Source organism: Cetorhinus maximus, chromosome 3, assembly GCF_964194155.1.
Source record: "Cetorhinus maximus chromosome 3, sCetMax3.hap1.1, whole genome shotgun sequence".
NCBI classification, from domain to species: domain Eukaryota; kingdom Metazoa; phylum Chordata; class Chondrichthyes; order Lamniformes; family Cetorhinidae; genus Cetorhinus; species Cetorhinus maximus.
Genome location: NC_135881.1, coordinates 140236271 through 140259672, shown reverse-complemented (window position 1 = coordinate 140259672; position 23402 = coordinate 140236271). Strand labels below are relative to the sequence as shown.

Genomic DNA, 23402 nt, shown 5'->3' with positions numbered 1-23402 from the left:
TCAATTCCCCTATTTACAAAGGTGAATCTTTCGTATGCTTTTTAAACTGGCTTATCAAGTTGCCGTCTTCAAGAATTTGTAAAAACGTGCACCTCTGCTTTTGCACCCACTCAAAATAGTGCCATTTAGATTACACTGTCCATTGTTTCTGCTGAAATGTATCACTTCACACATTATTGAGATGGTGGCATTGCGGTAATGTTCACTAATCCAGAGGTCCAGGCCAATGCTCTAGGGATATGGGTTCAAATCCCACCATCGCAGCTGGTGGAATTTAAATTCAAATAATTCATCTGGAATATAAAGCTAGGCTCAGTAATGGTGAGCATGACAACTATCATCAATTGTTGTAAAAATCCATCCAGTTCATTTTAAGGAAGTAAATCTGCCATTCTTACCCAGCCTACATGTGACTCCAGGCCCACAGTAAAATGGTTGGCTCTTAATTGCCCTCTGAAATGGCATAGCAAGCCACTTAGTTCAAGGGTAATTAGGGATGGGCGCAATTAGGGATGGGTAACAAATGCTGGCCTTGCCCAGATCCCATGAAAGAATAAAAAGAAATGCTTCTGCCATGTGTTTGCCCATTTCACTAGTCTACATCCTCCAGAAATCTGCTACTGCCTGTTCACTATTTACAATGTCACCAAGCTTTGTATCAACCAAACTTCGAAAATGTACTCCCTAAACCAAAGTCCAAGATATTTATATGCAAAAAAAAACAGCCCTAATACAAACCCCTAGAGGGCTCCACCGCATATGTCCCTCCGTCAGGAAAACATCCGTTCACCATTACTCTCTATATTCTATCCCTTAGCCAATTATGTACGCAAGTTACTAACATCCCTTTAATGCAATGTGCTTTTATTTTCTGAATGTGTTATGTGGTATTTTATCAAAAACCTTTTGAATATCCACATATACACCATCTATGTTTATCAACCCTATCTGTACTTAAATAACTCAAATAGTTTAGTCAAACACATTTGACTTTAACAAATGTGTCCGTTGTCCCTTAATGGTCCATGCCTCTCTGAGTGAGAAGTAATTTTGTCTTTTGACAATGGACTCCAGTAGTTTTCTCATCACTGATGATAACTGCAGGCTAATCAGTCTAACAAGCTTATCCCTCTCCCCTTTTTTGAGCCAGAATGTAACATTTGCAATCTTCCAGTCCTCTGGCAGCACTCCCATATCCAAGGAGGATTGGAAGATTGTGGTCAGAGCTTCTTCTATCTCCACCCTAGCTCTTATGAGCAACCTAGGATGCATCCCATTGGACCAGTTGATTTGTTAACTTTTGAGTAATGCCAACCTATTTAATACATACTTTTATCTATGTTTAATTTATCAAATATCTCTACTCTCCCTCATCTACTGCAACTTTAACGCCATCCCCTTTTGTTAAGGCAAAAGCAAAGTACTCAGTACCGAAGTCAAGTCCTCTGCCTCCACTGAAGATTTCTAATTTTGTCCCAGCATTCTTTTAGCTATCATCTTACATTTTACAGAAATAACAAAATGCTTAGGTTCCCTTTTATGTTACCTGTAATTTTTTTTCCTCACATCTCTTTGCTCTTCTTGAATCTATTTTTTTTTAAGTTTTTCCCTGCGCATTCTGCCTAGTTTTCAACTGTATTATGTACTTGACATTTGTCATAAACCTCCTTTATTTCTTTATTTTGGCCTCTGCCTGAGAGCTCCAACTTGGATATCCTTATAGGAATATGCTTGACTTTTCACTGAAATATCTCCACCTTGAAAGCCTGCTATTGCTCATTTACTATTTTCCTGGCTGATCTTTATTTCCAACCCACCTGTGCTACATCCCTTCTCAAATACGAAGTTAGGTCACATATCAGCCATGTTCTCATTGAGCTGGTCTGCCATTCAAACAGTCTACTCCTGTTCCTATGTTCCTATCAATAAAATTGTTGAATATTTGCACTTTTGATTTTTCTTTGATCCTTTCCATAATTCTTCAAATCTACATAAAAATCATATATAAATTAGGATTGTCAGACTGAATTATGTTTCAAATTGTATGAGCTGGATTTTACGCTCCTCCACCAGCAGGTTTGAAGGGGTGGGGAACATAAAATCCAGCGGGTGGCCTTCCTGCCGGTATTTTACCCATAGCAGGATGAGGCCCATGCCACGCAGGAAGCCCGACAGCTTTTGGTGCGTGGGCAGGTGGCAGGCAAGCAGGAGAAGGTGGAACTTGCTTTAATGGTGCCCTGGGCCCATTGGAAGGACCTTCCCCCAACCCTCCCACCCCAAGGTCATGCACATCGCCTCCCCCCAACCACCCAGCCTCTTGAACCTGGAAGGGAGGGACGAACTCAAGAAAATTACAATCGCCAGGGAAGTGATCCTTAGCAAATTGTTGGAACTGTAGGCTGACAAGTCCCTGGGTCTGAATGGACTTTGTCCTAGGGTCTTAAAAAAAGTGGCTGGTGAAATGGTTGATGCATTGGTTTTCATTTTCCAAAATTTGCTAGATTCAGGGATGGTCACATTAGATTGGAAAATAGCAAATGTATCTCCTTTATTCAAAAAGGGAGACAGAAACCAGGAAGCTACAGGCCAGTTAGCTTAACATCTGTCATAAGGAAAATGTTAGAAGCTATTATTAAAGAAGTTACAGCAGGGCACTTGGAAAAAATTCAAAGTAATCAGACAGCGTCAACATGGCTTTGTGAAAGGGAAATCATGTTCAACCAATTTATCGGAGTTCTTTGAAGGGGTCACATGTAATGTGGATAAAGGGGGACCAGTGGATGTACTGTACTTAGATTTTCAGAAGGCATTTGAGAAGGTGCCACATCAAAGGTTATTGCGGAAAATAAAAGCTCATGGTGCAGGGGGTAACATATTGACATGGATAGAAGATTGGCTGACTTACTGGAAACAGAGAATAGGCATAAATGGGTCATTTTCTGGTTGGCAAGATGTAACGAGTGGTGTGCCACCGGGATCAGTGCTGGGGTCTCAACTTTTTCCAATTTATATAAATGACTTGGATGAAGGTTGCCAAATTTGGTTATGACACAAAGATAGGTAGGAAAGTAACTTGTTAAGAGGATGTAAGGAGACTACAAAAGGATATAGATAGGTTAAGTGAGAGGACAAAGATCTGGCAAATTGAGTATAATGTGGGAAAATGTGAAATTGTCCATTTTGGCAGGAAGAATAACAAAGAAGCTTACTAAGTGGTGAGAGATTGCAGAGCTCTGAGATGCGGAGAGATCTGGGTGTCCTAGTGCATGAATCGCAAAAGGCTAGTATGCAGGCACAGCAAGTAATTAGGAAAGCAAATAGAATGTTATCGTTTATTGTGATGGGAATTGAGTACAAAAGTAGGGAGGTTATACTTCAGTTATACAGGGCATTGGCGAGATCACATTTGGAGTACTATATACAATATTGGTCTCCTTATTTAAGGAAGGATGTAAATGAGTTAGAAGTTCAAAGAAGGTTCACTAGATTAATACCTGAAATGGGCGGGTTGTCTATGAGGAAAGGCTGGACAGGCTGGGCTTATATTCGCTGGAGTTTAGAACAGTAAGAGGCGACTTGATTGAAACATGTAAGATCCTGAGGGGTCTTGACAGGGTGGATGTAGAGAGGATTTTTCCTCTTTCAAAGAATCTAGAAACAGGGGTCACTGTTTAAAAATAAGGGCTGCCCATTTAACACAGAGATGAGAAATTTTTTCTTTCAAAAGGTCAAGAGTCTTTGGATTTCTCTTCCTCAAAAGGTAGTGGAGGTAGTCTTTGAATATCTTTAAGGCAGAGCTACATAGATTCTTGATAAGCAAGGGTGTGAAAGATTATCAGGGGTAGGTAGGAATGTGGAGTAGAGGTTAAAATCAGATCAGCCATGATCTTATCGAATGGCGCAGCAGGCTCGAGGGGCCCAGTGTCCTCCTCCTGCTCCTTATTCATATCTGCGTATGACTCCCACCCCTCGCAAAGACCCCGACTTACCTGGGCATCTCAGCATGATGGGACCGCCTATAGTCGCAACCGTGGCCACCCCTCCTGGCTGACACTGCTAAAGAGCTGAAGGTCATCTGATTGGTTAGCAGCTCTCTAAGGCGTGATCTCCTCCTGAGAGAGAGGTGGAACTATCACCTTAAAGCAATTAATGCTGCCCACCCAGCATTAATTGCTGCAGGGCAAGTGCCAGGATCGTGGGTTGGTTCCCCCACCGGGAGTGGGGACCACGACACTGTAAAATCCAACCCTATGTTTTCTTATCACCTTAAGTATTTATATCTGTGATTGCTCTCAACTCCCTTTTTCCCTACCGAACCTTAGCCTCTGAACAACATGCCCCTATAAGCATCTCTCACTTAGCTACCCAAAAAGTTTCTCAGTAAGAGTAGAAAGGTTGAGGAAGAATTTAGTGGTTGTGCTTAGGAAGGAAAATGAACCAAAATAGTTGAGCGGTATTCAGTTCAGTTTATGTTGGTGGGCTTGGTAATGGTGACAGAACTGGGAGGAAATGAGACTATTTATGAGGGTAGTTGTAGGAATGAAATGTTCTAGAGGAAAGAGACCCAGTCTGTTCCTGATAGTTACCCCTCAGTTCTGGAGTCATGTTGTGGCTGGGGAGCAGTGTGTTCAGTACTGAGAGGAGAGGCTGGCCGCAGCTCGGGCCTGACTGACACTCGGTCCCTCTCTGACTTACCGGCTTCTCATTGTCTGAGCAGGCGGGCAGTTGGCAGGGACTCCCTTCCCCTCTCTCAATCCCAGGCGACTCCGTTTATTTTTCACCAACCCTTAGCTACCAACAGCGCCTCCTCACCCACCAATCAGAGCGCCGCGTACAAGGACAGCCAGCTTCACTAAACCAACCAACAGCACCGGCACTGCCAAGTCGCCGACTCCGTGGTGAGCGTTGTCGCCGCCAGCGCGGTTGCCATGGAAACCAGGCTGAATTCTAACAACCGTCTGGGAAATGTCGATGCGCCAGCGGCCGACGGAAAGCACCGACCTCGCCCAATAAAACACAGCAAATGAAACCAATTCCATCGACAGTAGCAAACCCTCGTCGCCTGGCGTGTTCTCAATAGCCGCTCTATCTCCTGAACCCTCCCCCCACACTAACTCCAACCAGAACCACCAGCCCCCACTCTAAATCAGGCAATGTCAATACAACAGCCGCTTTGCCAATAGCCACTTCCTCCTCCAACAGATTCATCATGAATCATCCCTTTGATCGCCCAAAAAGGTTCCACGCACGTACTCCCTTAGTTTCGAAAGTAATCACTAAAATGTTCAGAATATATCCATGCATACTTCTCCAACTGCTGCATCCCATCATGTATGCTATATGCGATGGCTACGCCAGCATATTTGCGTAATTCTTAGACCATATTCTCATATTTGTTCTAAAATGCACAACCTCTTGTATACCTTTTACATGTTTTGCACTTACTAGTAATGATGGTAACAGCCACTGAGATGATGTCACGATCAGCTGTGAAACTGATGTTATTCGTATTAATTTGATCATAACTCATCACAATAAAAGTTGCATTTTATTATTGATATATTATAGTTATTAGAAGCGTTGCATAAAGGAAATCAATACACGGCTGGAAGATTCCTGCTTCAAGCTTCCCAAATATATGATAAAGCTAAAGTAAATACAAACCTAAAAAAAATTATGATTTGCAATCTTATTAAACTTGTGTTTTGTTTTAAACTGTCCAGAGAGGAGAGAGGCTTAAATGTCACTTAAGCAATTTCTCAATCGTATCACATATAGCAACCTTTGCTCAGTTTGCTGCTAATTTTCCTACCACCATCTTGCCTTCTGGTTATTTGGTTGTGTCCTCATTGGGAGCCCTGGCCAGAAATTTCTCCCCTTTCAGTTTCACACAAACCTCCTTACATTCACCATCTACGTTGGCTCAAACCATTTTTGGGCTCCGCATGTGCTATGTGATATGCTGTAAAGTTCATATGTTAGTGAGTACCTCAATAGCAATGGCAGCATGGATTGAAGTCCACTGCAACTGAGCAATTTGTAATGCAGCTGGCAGCAAATGCTGCATAACAGGAAGTTGCAAGTGGGTCAGAACTGTGTTGGATCAAATTAGGAAGGCATTGGCCCCAAATATTTGTACCCATCCCCACTGCAACATGTCCTGCTGGGTGTTATCTATGCATCCTCATGTTATATCATGCAATATGGTATTTCTTATTTTGTTACACCAAAGCTTGGAATACTGTACATCATATGATTTGCTACTCTTGAATTTGACAGATGTCTCACCAGTTCTAGCAGAGCTATGCCTTATTGATGGTCACCTTCTTGACCCTGCTTTATTCTGTGCAGCGTGGAGACTAGCATCTCATCCTCTGAGAACCAGAAGTATAACTGGACCGCCTGCTGCATTTCTGTGTAACGACAATCAGATTTCAATAAAACTTTGGGAAAGTAAGGAATACTGCTGTTTGCTGCTCGCTGGACATTAAATGGCAGAATCTTAACTGCCAAGGGGAGGTAGGTTTGAGTGCTTACAGGGAGTTAAATCCCCTAAAAGTGACGTTGGTTCGGGATCCTAACATCAGCCTGCCCATTGCTGGATTTCAATCACGAGGGTTTGCATGCAGGCCGGGAGCCCTCTTGGATCTGTCGGTGTGAGAATGGATGTTATTTTTTAAAATATTTTTGGGGAATATTGTGTTATTCTGTGAAGAAGGCTGTATGTGTAAATGATTTAATTAAGCTGGGGAAAGTTACTAAAAGACATTGGAGGTTTAAAACATGAAATGATAGAGGCAGTAAGTTTGAGGTACAAGTGAATAGGTTAGATCTAACATTTGCATTTCTAGATAAGTTGAGAGCTTGTTGGAATATCAAAGGGAAGTCAGCGGTGCCAAGAAACATTATTGCATCTTACAGGAGCTCCATAGGTAAGCAGAAGAAGTTATATTACATTTTATTGACCCAAAAGCAGAGACAAAATAGAAACATGAAAGATTTTATATTTGGATGGATCTGAGTTTCAAAGAGGTGCGAGAACAATGGAACCTGAGATAAAAAGGGGTAAAAAGGTATTTTAGAGTTACTGTGGAAAGCTTAAGGTAGCTGTGAGCTGGTGGCTGTTAGCTGTAGCTGTGGGCTATTGGCTGTGTGAGGAAGATCTCCTGGAAACAGCTCTAAGCTGGGAGAAGATGGAGTTTGAATCAGCTATCCAGTCAAGCCAGAAAAGTCTTGGGCTGTAAAAAGCAGTCTAGTTCTAAAGTCTTGGATTTCCACAACAGAGTGGGAGAGAGTTTAAGAGGTCATGTGGCATGCCTTTATTAAAGCTACAGCAGTTTGCCTTAGGTAATATTACTGGATTTTTATACTTAAACATCTGTAAGTGAGTGTTGCCTGGAAGGCGTTTACTTGTGGGCCTGACAAGGGAGTCTTTTGGGGGAATGTTTTGCAAGACTAATTTTAAATGTGCGACTGTAATCTAGTGTGCTTAAGTTTTCTTTTATACTTTGTTAGGGGGAAATTAAAAATGCTAAAAGTAAGAATTTACTGAAAAACCTCTAAAATCTCCAGGCAGACATGGCTGCTAAACATATTAAGAGTTGAAGATTACCAGATGAACATTGCACAGCCTTGAGAGTCAGACTGGAGACAAAAGTATGACATAAATTAGATTAAGTGTACTCCCCTCTCACATAGGGAAGGGGCAGATGGTTTTAGCTTAGATACAGGAAAATGAACAATGGACAATGAGGGAGCTTTGATGAAACACAAACAGTCTTGAGTTGTAAGAACCAAGGTCTCTGCGTACATGTTTTAATTCTGATTGGATAATATAATGTATACACCTTTAGAATAATTGGTTAGCAAAATCACATGTTTATGTACTCAATAGGATAAAGTTAGTATGGAGCTGGTGTGTCGGTTACTGATTGGATGTATTCAAATGTACTCAAATATGTTATGATAAGAAAAGGTACAAAAGTAGTGAAATGTAATAAATCAGGGAGCTGGGTGTTCATTCTTAGGAATGATTGCGGCTCCCTTGCATATGCTTGAATAAAACCGGTTAAAAGGAAGCCCGAGTCTCTGTGGTCGTTGCGGGATCCGAAAGTGTAACATCTCCTCTTCATACTTGTTAATAAAAGTTTTAATTTTTTTAAATCCCAAAAGCGTTACTGGACTTCTTGCTACTAAGATCAATATGGTTTCTTCTAGTTTTCAGAATACAAATAAAGGGTATGGCCCGTAAGTCAAGTTTCCCCCTGGGATTTGGCTTGCGTAGCAATTAACATCAGCTGTGATCATAAGAGTCAGGTAAGTAATTGTACAAATAGATAATTAACTAAACATTGTGGCTTTAAAGCACCTATTTTCTGAGCTGTCAGCAGCTCGCCAGGGTATTCAGGCGAGTTCACAGTGAGGAATGCTTCTTTAGTGAAAATGACAGCTCATAAAGTCTTTGAACAGCGAAACTGAAGAACTCCAGTCCTGCCAAGTGCGAGGCTGGTGCTCACAGCACTACGACAGAAAGTGTGCTCTTACTGCTTGACAGGCAATTAACGTCTTGGAAGTCAGTTCACCTGTCTTGCACTTCACTCACCTTGATCTGCACTTTTCTTCTGTCAACCTTCACTGCAGCACGGGAACAGCTTACACAACCTGACCTTGCACCTTTGATGGAAACAACAGCAACAGAACCAGAAACCCAGCAGCACCAGGAGCAACACCAGCTGTCTTCTCCCCAGCCACACATCACTCCACAGTACAGAGGGGATGGACAGAGATTCAGCACCAAGGAAGCGATACCACCAATAAAGGGTCTACAGACAGAGGATCAGTTCTCTCGATATGTGTGAGCACTACTGCTTAAGGAGGCTAAAACTTTCCAGGCAGGTCATGGCTGATATATGCAGCCACCTGGAAAAGACCTCCTTCACAGCAGACCAGTAGGCACACATTGCCAGTGGCTATCGAGGTGGCTGTCACCAGAGGCACCCTGCACCTCCCCAAAGTCATGCTCTCTCTTCTGCAAGGAGAGAAAGCAGAGTCGAGTCTAAAAAATGGATTTTGTGGCAACAAGAGGATATTTTTAAGAGGGTGACTATAACTCATGGATGTGAGATGGGAAAAAGGTAAGGGTGAGGGTGAATGTTGGCTGTTCAGATGGGGATGAGGGGTGCCTGGAGAGGGAGGAATGAGTGGAGTTGCTGTGCAGGAGAATGCTGGGAAAGTCAGAGTGTGGGACTCGGCACCTGAAACGTGTTAATGAAATGACTCCCTTGGCCTCTTTCATGCATGCCTGCTTGATTTGAGGGGGTCTCTTCCCCTCACTTTTGCATGCTTGCTTGATTTGAGGCAGGCCTCTCGACCTTGTCAAACATCTCCTCACTTCAGTCCCTTTGATCCTGCAGCAGAGCCTTCAGGTAAGAGGAACAGCCAGGTCTCCTCTCCACTCCCATGGTTCCTGCAGCCTTGGGAATTCATGTCCAGTTCAGCCAATATGACTCCTGTTCTGGTCCATTTAATTAGACATTTTTCAACAGGTTGAGCACATCATCCTGCCTGCCTCTAATTAATCAGGAAGCCCAGAAATAGAATGCTGATACTTTGGACCAGTAATAGAGCCATGGCAAAGCACGCCTTAGATTCCAACAGGCTTCTGACTTGCTAGAAGTCCTGTCAATCTGGCTGGGGCTATCAGTTTAAACTTCTGGCCATAAATACACACGGTAAAACATGGAATTATCCCTTTCAGTCCATCAGTCCATGGTGATTACCACCCTCCAGGTGAGCAAATAGTTCCAAATACATTTACCCACCCTGTTCCCATATCTTTTCAAACTTATTAAGTTATTTCTAATCTGAAACGTTGACATAATTTCTGCATCCACATACATCTGAAAGTAAAGTCCACAGCTTCTTAATCAATTGTGAAGTAACCAATTATGAAGAGGTTTCTCCTGCCAACTGCTCTAAATCTTTTGTATTTAATCCTGCATCAACGGACCCTCATTCTAGATTCTCAGGAAAAGGAAAAAGTCTACTTCCACCTATCCTGTCAGAACCTTTAACAATTTTAGTAATTTGATCACATCACTCCTTATCTTTTATTAAAAAAAATTAGGCTTTCCTTAAAACAAAGCTTTCCCTTTGTATTTCCTTATAACTAGGCATTAAATGCTTTGTATCCTCTCTAAAGCCTCAATACCTTTCCTGTAGTATGGAACCCAATACTGCATACACCACCATCAGAGGACGTATTGTTTAATGATACTCATCATTATCTCAAGCTTTATATTCTATACCTCTCATATTAAAATCTACAATTCCATTAATTTTTTTACAAGTCTTATCAAGAAGGGGTGCTGTGAATCTGTACCCCCAAAGTCTCTCTGTTCTTTCATAGGACCGAGTTTATTTCCATTCAGGGTTTTTTAAAATAAAAAATGTATCATTCTCACTTATTGAATTCCTTCTGCCACTTTTCAGCCCATTCCCCCGTCTTATCAATATCTTTTTTACAGATTCATTTGGTCTAAGATTGATTTAAGCCTCCTATTTTGATAACACTTCATCCAGTTCCTATATTCAACTGATGGATAGGGAACAGAAGTGACCCCAGCCACTGAATATGAGGGGCAGCACTACCTACTTTGAACTACTATGGAAAAACTGCCCTTCACTCTTATTGTTTCTCCCTTTTAATCAATTTTAATCTAATTTGCTATCACTTCCCTAATTCCATTGTCTTTAATTTTCTCTAAATCTCTGGAAGCTGCTCAGCAATGGTATGGTAGAAACTCTCAAATCCTCTCAAATACTATTGACAAAAATTAATTGAAACGTACTTGTGTTAATATGAGTTGAATGATTCTTGTTCTTTGTTTACAGTGGAAACAACTCTCCTTCATGCGTCTGTTACAATCTTCAGAGATTTTCACCTAATCCTTAACTTCCTGAAAGGGCTATGCTAATTCTGGAAAAATTCTGCAACAATAATTTTCTGCTTCATGTCAATGATCCAGTGTTTTGTGCATTGATCTTGAAAGGAAACCAGTGAATCTGCACATGATAAACTTGACAGAATAAATTTTGTCTGAATTTATGGCTAGGCAGGCCACCCACCATCTATGATTACATTGTTTTCTTCTGAAGTCCATGGGTGGTACTAAAGCATCTTATCTTGTTTTCTTCAAATCACATTTTATGTTCTCTATTGTACTTAATGCAGAGTAGGGAGAGAAAAACAGCAAACTCTTTCCTAATAAGAAAACAAAGATTTTGGCCAGAATTTTCCCGTCGGCGATTTGGGGGCGGGGCCTGCTCGCCGACAGGAAAATGACGCGGGATGATGTTGGGAGGAACCCCCGACGTCATCCCGGTCCCTTTAAATTTTCAGGAAGGCGGGCGGACAGCGAAATCAGCTATCTGCCTGCCGACCTGTCAATGGCCAATTGAGGCCATTGACAGGGTAATTGAAGTAATTAAAGGCCCTGCCCGTCCAACCTTAAGGCTGGCAGGCAGCCAGGAGCCCCAGCGGGCTTCTGATAATACATGAAACCTCATCCACTGGCGGGACGAGGTTTCATGTTCCTTTTTAAAAACTTTAATAAATATGTGATATTTATTAACATGTCCCATCTCGTTTATTTCTCTACTTTTTAAACTTTTGTACACTGTTAGTAATCTCCCTGAGACAGCATTTTGTCTCAGGGAGCATTGCGCTCTTTCGCACGCATGCACGAAAGAGCGCACTTTGTCAGCTGGGGATTCCCTCCCCCCCTGCCCTCCACACAGGAAGTGCATTGGAGCCTTAATTGGCCCGCCCACTCAAAAATGGTGGTGGGCCCCGTTTCGGTGGCAGGGGTCGGCAGTCCGCCCGCCGCCGAGCCAGTGGGGCCCACACGCCCACCAAGGGCAAAATTGTGCCCATTATCAAAGTGTACCGTTAACACCTGTAACAATTAGCAGGCCACAGAAAGTTAAGATTTTGTTCACTCATATGCATTTTCTTCATGCAGAGCCCTATTATAGTAAATCAGTAGCAAGTTAATCCAAGGATTTGAAAATAAGGAAAAAAAATATAGTGAAGGTGATTTTAATCCTACTCATCTGGTGGAAACTGATTGATTGAATATAATTCACATGCAGTTAAATTGGCCCCAGTTATTTGGTTACCCTGGAATCATCAGAATCATACCATCTGCAATATTTAACCTGTTCTCATGACCAGGTGGCCAAACCCAGTCCTTCTTTACATATGCATATTTTGTTCCAATGATACCATCAGGAATTGACTGCAATTCTAACTCAGACCCAAGAGGAGAAGCTGCTGCAGCTTTCTCAGCCAGCCAACCTGGACAGAAGGGTATTCTACCCAGAAAAAGGATGAAAAAGATAAGTACATTTCTTTCCTTTCTAAACCCAGGGGTAGCAAGAGCACTCCTCTGTACTGAGCTAGGAAGATTAGGCCTCCACTTCCGCAGATCCTTCCCTTCTGAAGAAGGGATGCCCCTGAAACCCAATGTTGCCATCTATTTTCTGCCACTTCCCACCTGTTCTGGGTGGGAATTTATAGGAAGTCCAACCGTTAATACTGACCCGACCTCATGCTGCCAAAGGCAGGTGAAGAATTAACTTGCCAGTGTGGTTTCCGCTCCAAAACCCTGGCAGTTAAAATCCAGGCTAGTGTTTGAAATTTTAGTTGGGAAACTGTCAAAATGGGTATAATCAAAAATATTGAAAATTCAAACTCAAATGCAACGCTGTCTGTAAAATCAACATTACAGTACTGCAGATCATTTTACTTCCTTGAGGTCTTTTACTTATTCTGTCCTTGAATAAATGCCTATAAAGAACATACATCAAATCATATTTAATACAATAAGAGACTTTATTGCTTTCATTAACAGATTATGACATTACAAAAAATAGTTATTTTCCTCTAATATTCAACTGAAAGCAGGACATTGTCCTTAAAGAAAACAAAATCTGGGTTATGCACATATATCATCATTTAAACTAAGACAATGGATTGCTATAACATTTTTACATTGCTTTGGGTCTTCTTACAAAAATAAATGAAATCACTACTGTACTTTAGAAATAGTCATAAAAACTTTAACCATAATTATCTGAACTTAGACAATTTTATGAAAATTGATGAATACTCGGGATTTTATTTGTTCTGTGATTAAATAAGCAGAACATAGGAAGACATAAAATTACCATCAACTGCAGATTTAAAAGAAAAAAACAAATGGGACTAAACTGTCCCTGCCAGAAACCAGTTTCTCAAACTGTTAAAATCTCATACTGTATTTAGCATCTAACGGTCAACAGTATCAACACAATACTATTCTTTAGCGTAACCTAAAAAATTAAATAGAAAACTTCAGTTCACCAACTGACACTCGATTAAAATAAGTTTCTATAATTCACATCCCTTGTTATATTATGCAAACGCAATTATTCAATTACAGTGATTACAATCTGTACATTTAATAAAACAGAAGCAGGAAATGGGTCTACTGCTGAATGTATCCACAGAACTTGTCATATGTGTAACTATATAACCAGTGTAAGGATACAAATCAAACATTTCACAATATTACCATTTGTGTTTTGGCTATCTGGTGATTATTTTGCAATGATTGAATGCAAATGATGAATACAATTCTGTGTGTTGCATTGGCATTGTGTTTTAGACTAAAGATAAATGAACTTGTCCCCACTTAAAAGTAACATGGCTGGTCAAAAGAAATGTTAAGTTTCATCTGGTCTAGAAGACAAAACAACTTCACAAACTGTGTAAAAGCATGACAACGTGGACCAGTGGGAAGATCCTGATTTCCTGAGATGGCTCTAGAGTTACTGACCTAATACTATAACTACAGTACTGCCCATAGAAAGTGGTTACTCTATATATCTAAAGTACAAAGACAAAAATACAACAACAATCTTTATAAAATTAGCCAAATCTTTTTTATATTCCATATAGCATGGCAATTTGAATAAATTTGAGTAAATATAAATAAATAAAACATATAACACACTGCAATGCTAAATAAAGCCTACAGTATATCATGTTGAATAAAGTTAAATGTAAACAGTTCAGATGCAGATAGTCTCAAATCAGTATTGCAAAACTGATACACCATTTTGTAAATAAAACAACAACAGACCAGTATTACACCAGTGTAGTCAAGAAATGTACACCCCTCAGGTACATTATACCAATTTACATACCTGCTCTTCTATCATATCCTATCAAAACACTTGTTACTTCATGCTACCTCATTGTTATCCAGTAGCATCAAAATTCTGAAGGATCATTGACAGATGAGGAGATAGATTTATGAGGATTTGGTTGAAAATTTTATTAACTATTACTTATCTTGATGGGATTATGAAGAATGTCAATAAGCAACATATGCATACTTTTTTTGTACAGACTATATACCTGTGTTCATTTTGTACTACTTTCCAGTTTTGAAAGAGTACATCGTTTTCTGGTACTACCACTAAGCAAGTCAAATGTTGGAAGCAGATTTTTTTTAAAAACTTGTGTACGAGGTTATTGCTTGTTTACTCTTCATAAGCCTTTGCCAAAATTGTAAATTTAAAATTATTGAGCCTGTAGATATGAAGATTGAAACAATAGCTGGCATTGCATTGACGTAGAATAGTACAAAGGCGAGACAACCTTGGTCAGAAGAGTTTCACTCTGACTGAGACACTGATTAGTCCAGCAACAGGTCTCTATTTCCTGCAAAGGATCCAGAGGTTCAGTTGTGGCTCAAGTAGTAGCATTCAAAAAGAGAAGTTTTTCTTGATTGATAAGGATGCAGCATGTTTCATACAGAGGTTTCAGCATCAAGGACATTTTTGGAGGGCACCTCTTCAATGTTCATTTTGACATCCATTGTATTTTCAGGACTGTAAATTTGTAACAAGGAAAAGGAAAATGTATTGCTGTGTTTTTGCTTTGGTAATTTAAATATTAACGTTTGTACGCCCACACACTCTCGACTAGTAAAGAAAACAAAATGAAAGAAAGGCAGGGACATAATCAGTTCAGCCTCTCTAAATACAAATATTGTACACATTTTAATGCGCAAGTTGTATCTGCTTCCAAGACTTCTAGTTCTATTTTTATAACTTAAGTTTTATCAATTGTTCATGTACAATTTATGTTAATAAAGCTAATTTTTTTGAAATACAGATCAAGTTTCATTGGGTTATTCATCTTTCTCTTTCACAACTATACACATATAACTTTCCGTCTGTTATATTTAGCCTAAGAAAGGTACATTGAAAATAATTAAATACTAACTCTAGAAATTTTACTTTTAAAATAAACTACCATAAGACTGAATATAAAAAGCTGGTGTATTGTTAAAAGGTTCCTTTCATCTGTTTGCCCACTAACAATACTGTTAAACAGCTTAATGATCCAGTTTCCTTAAAAACATCCCTCCGAAACATGAATCAAGTGGGTAAAAGGTGGTCTTCTGCTGTAGCCTAAAATGGATAGCAATGAATTGGTAGCCTGTTTTACACATACCCAAACATTTTCCCTTATTAACTCCTAGGCCTCGATACCCGAGTTAATTTTGCATGTTGTCTATTTATGAATATGTTCTTGTTCATAAATTAATCCCCTGTTTGAGCTCAGGGCCATATATTTCTAAGTACTGAAAATATATCTTCAGTGATTATCAAGTTCTAAGTAGGTTTGTAAGGCATTAAGCAAAGGAAATATGGATAGGGATTTTTGTACTTTATTTTGAATTCTTTATGATCACAGTAGCAGTTTAGCAGCATTATAACTAAGCTTTTAAATTTCAAAAATAATTAGATTTGCTTCCACTTAACTAGTCCATTATATTTATTTCCATTATATGCCCCCCTGCCCCAGTCCAGTGCAGTATCAGGTTCTCTACACAAAAACATTATGCTTCAGCACCAACTGTATATAAAATATTTGAGTCACTGAACGTCATTTTTGTAATGTCATTAAAAAGTACAATTTTTAAAACTTTAAGCTGGACAAGTAAGTTACCCATAAACATTTTTCTCTGGTACACACAAAGCAATTCCTGATCACTTGATAGTATTACATATACTATTTTGTAAACACTGTTAATAAAGATGTTCTCTGAAATTAATGCAACCAGAAATACTGTATCTGGAGGTACCGTTTTGTAGCATGCAGGAGATTCAGGAAAACTACAACTTCTCTAAAAATGATGTTTGCTGAAAACAGTTTATCATGTGATCCTTGCCAGTTAAAAAAGCTATGTTATACAAGCATCATAATTGATTGAATGTTTCATAACTTTGTTCAAAACATAACATGAAAAGTTAATAAGCTAAGACATAGCAGCCTTATAATAGGGTTGTACTTACAATTTGAGTTCCATGCAGAAAGTGGAACATATTAAAACACAAATACAGCTTTAATAGTGATTAATGTAACACACAACTTTTACTACAAGTGCCAAGTTATCTAAAAAGCAACCACTGTTATGCACATATTGGTATCAGAATGCTTTCTTAGACATCAGGCTAGCAATTAAGCTCATAAATAAAAGCTACCTTGCTTCAAGCTTTACAACTTTTGCATTCTCAGCATTTACGGCAAGAGCCTTCCACACAGCAGTTTTAGCCATTTCATCAGATATGTTTACGACCGAAGGATCATCTGGGCTAGAGGACAAACATATCTATATGTTAGTGCTCTGTACAAACAGGATTACAAACCTGATTCTTAAGGCCTCATTTTTTCCTTCACCCTGCCATTCGGCTCTTGCCCAATTTACACAATTCTGCATGCACACTGTTTATTGAAGGTTTGTAACCGTTGCATGCATACTCAGAATTGTTTCAATAAAACATTACAAAGCTGTAAAGTTTTACACCTTATCCACAGTGCATGTAAATATGAAAAGATGAGTTTAATTTAGCTGTCATCTATCTTTTAGAACTATTAAATCTGAATCCTTATTGCATCAAAAAGCAATATTTTTATGCTATTGCTACCACTTATGAAAACAATACCAAACATATAGCTAATGTATAGTTAATACTAAATTCAATTTTTAAAAAAATGTTTGTGCCATCCCACTCCAAACTCCTGAAAGAATTTCATGCTGGAGCACAGTTGCAGCAGCTTTCTCAAAATCACCCAATCACAAATCATCACACATGCACCTATAAAGTAACTGCAAACATGCTATTCACCCGAGGGGAGGCAGTCCAGGAGCAGTCAATGAATAATGATAGAAATGGGAACTCTAGTTGATTTTTAACCCACCACTAACTCCAATTGGAGCCAACTATAGCACCCATTTATTGCCTTGGATGACAGCAGATAACTCAGCATAGGCCAGGTATCAAACTAGAATATTTTGGCTTGTACAAGCTAGTAACACACTAGACAGTATGTTTATCCAAAGCATCAGGGGAGTTTCCCCAATATAATCCTTATGCAGAATTTGTGAAAAACAGCAGTAACAAGTGAAGGGGGCACTAAGTAGAGCACATACCTCTGCCACGCTGTTAACTCAACATTACTAAAATTACACAGCTGTACCCTGAGGTTTTTCCTTGCCTGGTTGATGCTCTAAGTACGAAGCTGAAAAAATAAATCTTTTTATTAAGAGTTTCCATCTTACTGAGAAACTTCAGCCCAATCCACGTCTAACACCTGCTCTGAAAACGCTGCTCACATTTGACAGCTGTGACAAATTCCACCACAGCAGCTGAGAAAATACACAACATTCTAAAACAATTAACAACATTCTAAATAAAACAACCCACAACATTCTAAAAAAAAGGTCAATTTGCCTTATCTCCCAATGTTAATGGATCTTATAAAAGATTCCAGGATTTGGATCCGCATCTTCGCCAGAAACTAATCAGTTCTTTATTGGGGCATACCCTAGCTGTGTACCAAGTTAAGTTGAAATCCATCCATTAATTTTTGAGATACACTGTTTACAGATCAACAGGGCGAAAATGTTATCGCCACCCACCTTTAGTGGTGGAGGTAATAAAATTCCCCTCATGCCAAAACATAGTAAAAATTAGGGTGGGATTTCTGTCATTGCAAAGAATTGCAGTAAGGCAGAACTCCTGCCCAATGTTTTGGCCTTGCCAAATTCAGGGCTGTGGCCTACCCTAACAGGGCGAGGGTCCTACCAGGTGCCAGCATCCATCCACTCAGTACAGAAGTCAGAGTACCACTTCACTGATTCAAAGTAGGCATGTATAGGCTGTTCTGCAGCGCTCTTGCTATTACATTGTTAGTCTCAGAATCAAACAGCAATTTACCCCACTGGGATTAATTGCTATTCAAATTTTTTGTGACAGGGCCTATTTGTAGTGCAAAATAGCACGTGCTTGGTTTTTGCAGGGCCTTAGAGTGACTTTTTCTAGTGGAATTCCTGGGGTAGTCCAGGAATATCTCTAGATGTACCTGAAGCTGAGGCTTGGACTTAGAGGGGCAGATAGAGGGGACATAAAGACAACTGTCCAAACATCCCTCAAAATTTGGCTTTAATTGGAAAATAAACCAGAAAACCTGTGTATCTGTGTTTTGTTGATCATCTGGCCCATTTTTGCCCCAAGGAAGAACAAAATTGGTGGTTTGATGTTTCTAATGGCAAGTGTACATGTGATAAATCTAGGATTTTTTTTGTTGCCACAGGTTATTACTGCTTTAACTTTATGTATACTACACACACATCTCAGACATTCAGCAGATTTATATTGGTTTTTCTATAAAGGCAGAACATTTAGTCTTAGATTGTACTAGGCAATGCAAGCAAAAAGAAACATGACAGAAAGAGTAAACAGGGTTGAATATATACCAATAGAATCTGCCATTTTATCACAATAACTCTCAGCTGAAGTTATACTGAATTGTCAGAATTATCAGATTTTATGACCATGTGGTTTTTTTTTCTTAAATTTATTACTTCCAAAAAAATGAAAAAGTTGCAAACTTATAGCTATACTTTTACAACAATTTTGGGGGGCAGATTAGCAAGGTAATAAGAAGGTGGAAAACATTTTTCAAACTTAGCCATGTGTCTGCCATGACCAAGCTTCTTTCTCTTCTCAGTATTAGCATTCATTTACAAGTACCTCCTTTCATTTCCATCTATTCCATGAATATTATACTGTACCTGTACTTAATACTTTTTACTGGAATCTTCAGAATGTTGCCACCCTCTAAGGGAAGCTGCACTGTCCCGCTTTCCGCAACTTCAAGCATTCTTTGAGCTTCCTACAAAGAATTTTAAGGTACAAAGTTATACATAGGATACCACTTTTGAAAGGGGTCATTGTAAAAATTACCTTATTTGAAACACTAAACAAAAACAAAGCATTCATTGAAAATGTACCATTTTCTAAATTTTTGTAGTTCTGTTCTCTTATTCTTGCAAATGTCCAAACACAGTTGTAGCTTAAAATTTCTTATTGAAGACATATTCAAAAAAGGCAAATGCCTGGATATGCTGATGCTGCATTATTCAGGAAGCGAGATCAAAATTGACAATATTAAGTAAGAAAGAACTGCATTACTTCTGTTATTCCTAAAGCCATTGCAGTTAAATTTAAATGCTAGATTGGAAACGAGTAATCATTTTTAGACTGTTCAATAAAGATACCTAAAGACCCTAAAAATACTTTAAAATAATGAATGCATAAATGCTACAAGAAACTCAACACTATGTTAAAGCTACAATTAACACATGGCAGTGCAGTGCCCAAATTGGCTGCTGTGTTTGCCTAATAACAGATTGCACCTCAAAAATAATGTTTTTTATTCATTAATGGGATGTGGGCATCACTGGCTAGACCAGCATTTATTGCCCATCCTCAACTGCCCTTGAGAAGGTGGTGGTGAGCTGCCTTCTTGAACCGTTGCAGTCCCTGTGGTATACGTACACTCACAGTGCCGTTAGGGAGGGAGTTCCAGGATTTTGACCCAGCAACAGCGAAGGAACGGTGATATATTTCCAAGTCAGGATGGTGAGTGGTTTGGAGGGGAACTTCCTGGTGGTGGTGTCCCCATGTATCTGCTGCTCTTGTCCTCTAGATGGTAGTGGGTTTGGAAGGTGCTGCTTAAGAAGCCTTGGTGAGTTTCTGTAGTGCATCTTGTAGGTTGGACACAGCTGTCACTGTTCGTCAGCGGTGGAGGGAGTGAATGTTTGTGGAAGGGGTGGCAATCAAGCAGGCTGCTCTGTCCTGGATGGTGTCAAGCCTCGAGTGTTGTTGAAGCTGCACTCATCCAGGCAAGCGGAGAGTGTTCCATCACATTCCTGACTTGTGCCTTGTAGATGGTGGACAGGCTTTGGGGAATCAGGAGGTGAGTTACTTGCCGCAGGATTCCAAGCCTCTGACCTGCTCTTACAGCCACAGTATTTATCAGAAAATAAAAGCTCATAGTATAGAGGGTAACATATTGGCATGGATAGAAGATTAGTTAGCAAATAGGAAGCAGAGAGCTGGCATAAATGGGTCTTTCTCTGGTTGGCAGGGTGTGATGAGTGGTGTGCCACAGGGATCAGTGCTGGGGCCTCAACTTTTTACAATTTATATAAATGACTTGGATCAAGGGGCTGAAGGAATGGTTGCTAAATTTACTGATGACACAAAGATAGGTAGGAAAATAAATTGTGAAGAGGACGTAAGGAGGCTACAAAGTGACATAGATAGGTTAAGTGAGTGGACAAAGATCTGTCAAATGGAGTATAATGAGGACAAATGTGAAATTGTTCATTTTGGCAAGAAGAATATAAAAGCTTATTATCTAAATGGTGAGAGATTGAGCAGCTTTGAGGTTCAGGGGGGTCTGAGTGTCCTACTGTACAAGTTTTTTTACGCCGAGGGTAGTGAGTGTCTAGAATTCGCTGCCAGAGGTGGTGGTGGAAGCAGGTGTTTAAGAGGCAGTTTGACGAATACATGAATAGGATGGGAATAGAGGGATACGGACCCCCGGAAGTGCAAAATCTTTTAGTTTGACGGGCAATATGGTTGGCACAGGCTTGGAGGACCGAAGGGCCTGTTCCTGTGCTGTACTTTTCTTTGTTCTTTGTTAGTATGCAGGTACAGCAAGTAATTAGGGAAGCTAATAGAATGTTATTATTTATTGTGAGGGGAATTGGTCACAAATGTAGGGAGGTTATGCTTCAGTTGTACAGGGTATTGGTGAGACCACATGTGGAGCATTATGTATTGATCTCCTTATTTACAGAAAGCCGTAAATGCATTAGCAGTTCAGAGAAGGTTTACTAGGCTAATACCAGGAATGGGCAGGTTGCCTTATGAGGAAAGGCTGGACAGGTCAGGCTTGTATGCACTAGGATTTAGAAGAGTAAGAGGCAACTTAATTGAAACCTTTAAGATCCTGAGGGGTCTTGACAGGGTGGATGTGGAGAGAATGTTTAGTCTTGTGGGAGAATCCAGAACTGGGGATTGCTGTTTAAAAATAAGGGGTCGCTCATTTAAAACAGAGATGAGGATAAAGTTTTTTCTCTCAGAGGATTGAGAATCTTTGGAACTCTCTTCCTCAAAAGGCAGTGGAAGCAGAGTCTGAATAATTTTAAAGGCAGAGCTAGATAGATTCTTGATTAACAAGGGGATGAAAAGTTATTAGTAGGCAGGAATGTGGGGTTGAGGTTCCATACAGATCAGCCATGATCTTATTGAATGGCGGAGCAGGATCGAGGGGCTGAGTGGCCTACTCCTGCTCCTAATTCATATGTTATATGGCTAATACAGTTCAGTTCCTGATCAATGGCAACTCCCAGGATGGATGTTGATAGTGGGGGATTCAGCAATGGTAATGCCATTGAATGTCAAGGGGCGATGGTTAAATTCTCTCTTGTTGGAGATGGTCATTACCTGGCACTTGTGTGGCGCAAATGTTACTTGCCACTTGCCAGTCCAAACCTGGATATTGTCCAGGTCTTGCTACATTTGGGCATGGACTGCTTCAGTATCTGAGGAGTCGCAAATGGTGCTGAACATTGTGCAATCATCAGCGAGCATCCCCACTCCAGACCTTATGATGGAAGGAAGATTATCGATGAAGCAGCTGAAAATGGTTGGGCCTTGGACACTAGCCTGAGGAACTCCTGCAGTGATGTCCTGGAACTGAGATGATTGACTTCCAACAACCACAACCATCTTCCTTTGTGCTAGGTATGACTCCAACCAGTGGAGAGTTTTCCCCCGATTCCCATTGACTCGAGTTTTGCTAGGGTTCCTTGATGCTACACTCAGTCAAATGCTGCCTTGATGTCAAGGGCAGTAACTCTCACCTCACCTCTACACTTCTGTTCTTTTGTCCACGTTTGAACCAAGGCTGCAATGAGGTCAGAAGTTGAGTGACTCTGGCGGAACCCAAACTGAGCGTTAGTGTGCAGGTTATCACGAAGCAAGTGCCGCTTGATAGCGCTGTTGATGGCCTTTCCATCACTTTACTGATGATGGAGCTTGGACTGATGGGGCGGTAATTGGCTGGGTTGTATTTGTCCTGCTTTTTGTGTACAGGACATACCTGGACAATTTTCCACATTGCCGGGTAGATGCCTGTGTTGTAGCTGTACTGGAACAGCTTGACTAGGGGCTCAATAAGTTCTGGGGCACAAGTCTTCAGTACTATTGCTGGAATATTACCAGGGCCCATAGCCTTTGCAGCATCCTATGCCTTCAGCTGTTTCTTGATATCACATCGAGTGAATCGAATCAGCTGAAGATTGGCATCTGTGATGCTGGGGACCTCTGGAGGAGGCAGAGATGGATCATCCACTCGGCACTTCTGGCTGAAGATTGTTGTGGATGCTTCAGCCTTATCTTTTGTACTGATGTGCTGTGATCCTCCATCATAGAGGATGGGGATATTTGTGGAACCTCCTCCTCCAGTGAGTTATTTAATTGTCCACCACCATTAACGATTGGATGTGGAAGGACTGCAGAGCTTAGATCTGATCCGCTGGTTGTGGAATTGCTTAGCCCTATCTTGCTGCTTTGCTGTTTGGCATGCAAGTAGTCCTGTGCTATAGGTTAACCAGGTTGACACCTCATTTTTAGGTATGCCTGGTGCTCCTCCTGGCATGCCCTCCTGCACTCTTCATTGAACCAGGGTTGATTCCCTGGCTTGGTGGTAATGGTAGAGTGGGGGATATGCTGGACCATGAGGTTACAGATTGTGGTCGAGTATAATGCTGCTGCTGCTGATAGCCCACAGTGCCTTGTGGATGCCCAGTCTTGTGTTGCTAGGTCTGTTCGAAATCTATCCCATTTAGCATGGTGGTAGTGCCACACAACACGATGGAGGGTATCCTCAATGTGAAGACGGGATGTTGTCTCCACAAGGACTG

At 40.4% G+C, this 23402-nt stretch overlaps 1 protein-coding gene across 5 annotated transcripts in view; it reads right to left on the bottom strand.

Annotated features, from left to right (window-relative positions):
- Positions 1-12876: 12876 nt before the first annotated feature.
- The window catches only part of LOC144678938 (sodium bicarbonate cotransporter 3-like), a 233759-nt gene continuing 223233 nt past the window's right edge, over positions 12877-23402 (bottom strand). For 4 of the 5 annotated variants that reach the window (XM_078539052.1, XM_078539048.1, XM_078539050.1 and 1 more), the window contains 3 exons: positions 19197-19297; positions 16603-16713; positions 12877-14940 (listed from right to left, as the gene is read on the bottom strand). In XM_078539052.1, the coding sequence (XP_078395178.1) occupies positions 14859-14940; positions 16603-16713; positions 19197-19297 (294 nt within the window). In that variant the 3' untranslated portion in view covers positions 12877-14858. The remainder of the gene's footprint in view (positions 14941-16602; positions 16714-19196; positions 19298-23402) is intronic. The other variant, XM_078539049.1, reaches the window with a different exon arrangement.